This window comes from Leuciscus leuciscus (assembly GCF_965113295.1).
Source record: "Leuciscus leuciscus genome assembly, chromosome: 18".
Taxonomy (NCBI): Eukaryota; Metazoa; Chordata; class Actinopteri; order Cypriniformes; family Leuciscidae; genus Leuciscus; species Leuciscus leuciscus.
Window position 1 is genome coordinate 1,177,538 of NC_138742.1, and position 5,545 is coordinate 1,183,082.

Sequence of the window (5,545 nt, forward strand, 5' to 3'; positions counted from 1 at the left end):
CTGTTTAAATGTTTTCTTTATGCAAAATATGATTTCGGAACGAGGGAAAATTATGATAAATATGATTTTTGCACTTTGTCACATTGTCACCTGTGCATTTTTCAGATCTGTTGGAAATAATCCATAATGATGAAGAAAGTTGGATTGTAAGTAAACTCAGTGTGCATGTACCATATATTATTATAATGATAAAACTTGCCACAAAAGTAAATGTATGTGTTAATTACGAAATAATATGTTCTAAATGATATATATATATATATATATATTCATCTCAGAAAAGTGAAGGTTATATAGACTTTAAATGAAGTTAATTTGGCTTGATTGAATCTTCATAAACCATTACTCGAATCTCTCACTTGGTGCAGATGAAGTTGTTTGTCTCAGTTTCAGGAAGGCTGATCCAGCGCTGGCTGCTGGTGTGAATGGCTCCGGATCTCACTGTCGTAATGCAGTCCTCCTCCCCGGTGCCGTTACCCGGAGCCCACTGCTCATAGCACAGGGTCTGACCGCTGACCCAGAACCAGAGGCCGAGCACGCAGGAGTGACGGAGACCCAGCCACACGTGAGCGGTGGAGGCCATCGAGGTCACGCTCTTCACCTGAAGCTGGATCTCCTCAGAGTCCACCGACACCAGGTCCATGTCTTCATCTTTGCAGTATCTCAGAGCTCCTGTCCACGTCAGATTCTGTCTGATCAGAACCAGTTTATCTACAACACAAACAGATCAAGGAACAAAAACGGTCACTATTCACTGCGACTTTTGCTTATATATACTCATATTTACTGCTTATCAATAGTTAGAAAGGTAGTTGTTAAGTTTAGGAATTGGGTGGATCAAGGGATGTAGAATATGGTCATGCAGAATAAGGCATTAATATGTGCTAATAAACAGTGAATATGCTAGTAATATGCATGATCATAAGCTGCTAGTTTATAGTGAGAATTAGACCCTAAACTAAAGTGTTGCCACAAAAACATTAAACATTTTTTAGTTAAACAACAATCCTCCCAGAAATGTAAATTCTGTCATCGTTTACTTGCACTCGTGTCGTTCCAAACCCATAAGACTTTCGTTAATCTCCGAAATGCAAATTAGTATATTTTAATGAAACCTGGCGCCGGTTGCATAAACAGCCATTATGTTAAGACAGTGTCTTAAGTTTTTTTAAGTCTAGCACACGCTAGAACAAACCTGATTGGTTCTTTTGCATCATGTGATGCACGTTGGAGCTTCTGTTTATATGTGAATGAAAGCATAAATGATAGTGTGATCGTCATATAATGTGATCATATCTCTTCACACTCTAACTATAATTAATAAGCTGGTCAGAAATGTGTGATTAGTGTTGGGTTAAAGCTGTAGTGCACTCATTCTCTGATTAGAGTTTCTGTTTCACATGTAGAGTTGCCTTTGTTCAGATGATTGTGTGTGTGAGAGCGTCTACTTACCGTCATAACAAACAAAGGGATAAGGTCCTTTACAACGATCATCCTCCCATCGTCCTTGGTGGTTTATGATATGAATCACGGTGCAGACATCATCACTTCCAGATAGACTGTCGGGTTGACCAGCTACCCAGTGTGTGAATGTGGAGGTGCTGTTATCTGACCAAACCCAGAGTCTGTTCAGACCGATCCAGGCTTTATCAAGTGGAGTTAGGTTGTGTTCTATGATGTCCTTAATCTCATCATTCTCACTCTCATTCCTCACACTGGCCAGATCTGTGTGATTGTGTCTACAATAACTCTGAGCTTCAGTCCAAGTCTTATTCACATTTATAGGGATGAATGTTTTACTGCTGGCTTTAAAAGAGAAAGACGTTTGTCTAATATTGTGAAATGTAAGAGAAATAAAACACAAGAAAATATTTAAGGACAAAGAAACAAGAACATAAGGACAAAAAGACAAATTCACTAAATGCAATTATGGTTTATCATTCAAAACTAAAAGTGTTTTATGATTATTGTACATGAAAACGCTCAATGTGGTCTTTTAAAGGGATAGTTCACTTTGAAATTAAATTTTGGTATGTTTTAGCTTACCTCAAGGGCATCCAAGATGTAGGTGTCTTTTTTTCCGCAGTAGTTTCAATTTTGATATTTTTAGGTCAAACCGTTCTTGTCTGTCAGTCATATAATGCAGGTCTATGGTCACCACCTCAAAGAGCATGCACAGAGTCCAAATTAAACAATTCCCCATCGTCCAAATTAAACAATTCCCCATCGTAAGTACACATTGATGGCCTAAGACACGAAACGAGCGGTTTGTGTGAGAAAACGAACAGTATTTATATCGTTGTTACCTCTTGTACACAGCTGCGTCCAAGTGATCTGAGAGCGCGGGCGGGTATAGATATATACACTAGATGTCGCCTTGGCTACGGTTTCGTTCCAATGAACTGCAGTCGCCAAGGCGACATCTAGTGTATATATCTATACCCGCCCGCGCTCTAAAAATATCAAAATTGAAACTACTGCGGAAAAAAAGACACCTACATCTTGGATGCCCTTGAGGTAAGCTAAAACATACCAAAATTTAATTTCAAAGTGAACTATCCCTTTAACACATTTCAGTGTGTTGTGATCTTACAGCTGAACTCACCATTATAGCAGATGAATCGCATCGTTGAACTACATTTTTCATCATGCCATTTTCCATCAGCCTTCATCATAAAAGCACAGTCTTCCTCTCCTTGTGGTTGTCCTGGTGCCCAGTTCGTGTACTGAGACTCGTTTGCTGTGTAGAACGTGGGGTCATTCAGAGACCATATCCATGTGTTTGTGCTCCTCAGCCCAATCCAGACAAGGTTAGCATTAGGGTTCACACTCCTTATGACTCGCTCTGTGTCGTTCTGATCTTGTGTGTCAGTGATTGTGGCCAGATCTGTGTATTTCTCTCTGCAGTGTTTCTGAGCTTCAGTCCAACTCTTTCTCTCATTCACAAAGTGATACTGACGCAAAGCGCCTGCAGACAAACTGACCACGGCTGAGAAGAGAGAATTCACACAGATCTCAAGACTCGCATCTCACCTTCTGATCGATGACAGACATTAAAGGAAGTAAAATAATGACAAATGTTTTTTAAACAAAAAAGCGTGTTGAACTGCACTACTTGAAGAAGATATGCATTGCATTAGCCTAACCCTGCTTGCATTTTAATGGGCTGAAATTCAACACGGTTGTATATTTAGGCTGTGAATATTTCAATTCAAAATATTTCACGCACGTTTTCACTATTAAAAATTCAATAATCCATATTCACCTTTCAGATTTCACTTCCAAAATATTAATTCTGTATAAAAATACAACCTATAATATTCAACGGGCAATTTTCAGTCCATTTTATTTCGCTTTACAAATTCGCTTCCATAAATTCAGTGGTTCAAATTCTACAGAAAATTATACATTTGACATCCACTTAACATTTGCGTTTTGGGGAAAAATGCCCTTTATACAGGTAAAAATGCCCCTTAATAAAAAAGTTAATTTCTGTCTCTTCTGTGAACTGACCACCGCAGGGAATTAGCCTGGCAAGCCAGACCTTCATCAAGATGTAAGGTCTGGCAACTCTCCATAGACACGGCTCAATCCGAGGGGCGGGATAAACGGCTGTCTTTCAAATTCCCTCTGCACGCAATAGGACAGCGCTTCAACCAACCAGAGCGTTTCCCCAACAGCGGAACTAACATTAGTTGATAGATTCAACTTTTGAATCTGGCCGGCAAAAGTACGAACACATCTTCCTTTTTAAGAATGACTTAAGTGCCGTTCTTTGCTCTTTTCTCAAAGAAAAACTGAACTCCAAGTCCTCCAGAGTCGCGGCCAAAGCCGATTGGAAAGACTGTTCTCCAACAGCAGCTCTTCTTTGTTTTCAAGTAGCAGGGAACCGTCGCAACTCTGTCGTCATTATGTTAAGCCCGCCCCGCCTACTCTATACACGATGTGATTGGTCTGACCCAATTTAGGTTTTTACAGCACGAAAGTCACCGGAGAGTTGCTAGACTACCCTGGCTGCTGCCGCTAGGGTGCGTCTAGATTTCTAGGCTAGCAGGGAATATGAATAATATGAATGTGTTTGTGAGTCAGCGGTCCACAACAGGCCAAAACCACACCCAGCAACACATCATCTCATTATTCTTATCAACAAAATATATATACTTTTTTTTTGTGTGTGTGTGTGTGTGTGTGTGTGTGTGTGTGTGTGTGTGTGTGTGTGTGAATATTGCTCACCCCTAATGTGCAGTGTTATTTTTTATTTCTTCAGGTCTTAAAAAGTCTTAAATACCCTTAAGTTTGACTTTAAAAAATGTGTAGCAGCCGTGGAGGCACAGAGGGGGCTTTATTTCAAACTGTTTTCATTTGCAAAATAGACCAAAAAAAGATACAGTTAAAATCCCTTTATATTAACTATTTATTGAATTAATAAAATCAACATCACATTTGCAATCGTTCTGATATTCTGTTTTGCTCGTGTGATGTTGCTCACTATAAATATTAACAAGAACTCAATCAGGGGCATTTCTGTGCCCATATCTCGAAGTTTGGTGGCATTTTTATTATTTCTGTGTTTTTGCCCCAAAATCCTCTTCATTTCTGCTCCGCTTCTGACAATCCAAATGTAGGCCTAATATTGTCATTTAATTTACCGGCATAGAAATAACAGCAGTTTGACCTGTTTCACCAAAACACAAAGTTCATTGAAGTGTCCGTCTCACACAACACTAGCGCACTAGAACTAGTGAAGCACTGCATGAAACACTCACTCACCGGAGAGCAGAAGAGACGTCAGTGTGATTCTCTCCATTCCTGAGGGAAAGACAGAAAACAGTCTCAATAAACCAGCTTCATTTGCTCTGAAGTGCAACAGCTGAAGTTCGTACAGGATCCAGAACTTCAGAGCATGTCATTCCTACTTGATCATTGCTGATTAGCTTCCGCATCAATTATAAACACACATGAAGCTCCTAAAGCTGATGTCAGTTCAGTCTTACAGTACAGTTTAATGCTGCACGTTTCCACTTTAAACCCTTCAGAATTAAACTCATAGACTTTGAGATCTGGAATTACAGTGCTGTTCTACTGTGTATTACTGTAAACGCTATTTTTTATTTAATTTTTATTTTATGCTCTTTTTTTTTCTTTTTTTTTTTGTGATCCTACAGAAGAACCGTTTTTGGTTCCTCAAAGAGCCTTTCATTCATCAGTTCTTCAAAGAACCATGTTTTCTTAGTGTGTAAAACATTTTAAGAATCTAAAGAACTTTTTTCCGCCATAAAGAAGCTTTAGTTTTGAGTAAATAATACAACCGAGCATAATTTCATACAAAACACAGCTAAATCAATCCTATTGTAATCAGTGTAAAGTTAAAACAACAGTAACTGTCTTAAACTCAGCCTCTTACCTGTCGATGTTGTGATTTCTGTGTGATTGTGTGTTTGTTTCTCTATCAGGACAGACTGATATCATGGATCATCTCCTCCTTTCTTGACCAAAGGCGATTTACTGACCCGTAAGTGTGTGTTGTCTGTTTAATGTTGTGTGA

The 5,545-nt window shown here is 39.1% G+C and overlaps 1 protein-coding gene across 1 annotated transcript; it reads right to left on the reverse strand.

Annotated features, from left to right (window-relative positions):
• LOC309481126 (C-type mannose receptor 2-like) lies at nucleotides 1-5,545 on the reverse strand. Its single transcript, XM_082145955.1, has 5 exons — nucleotides 5,405-5,545; nucleotides 4,771-4,809; nucleotides 2,606-2,989; nucleotides 1,453-1,806; nucleotides 1-711 (listed from the first exon to the last, which is right to left on the reverse strand). The coding sequence occupies exons 2-5, from the start codon at nucleotides 4,805-4,807 to the stop codon at nucleotides 356-358; spliced, it is 1,131 nt and encodes a 376-aa protein (XP_082002081.1). The 5' UTR covers nucleotides 4,808-4,809; nucleotides 5,405-5,545; the 3' UTR covers nucleotides 1-355.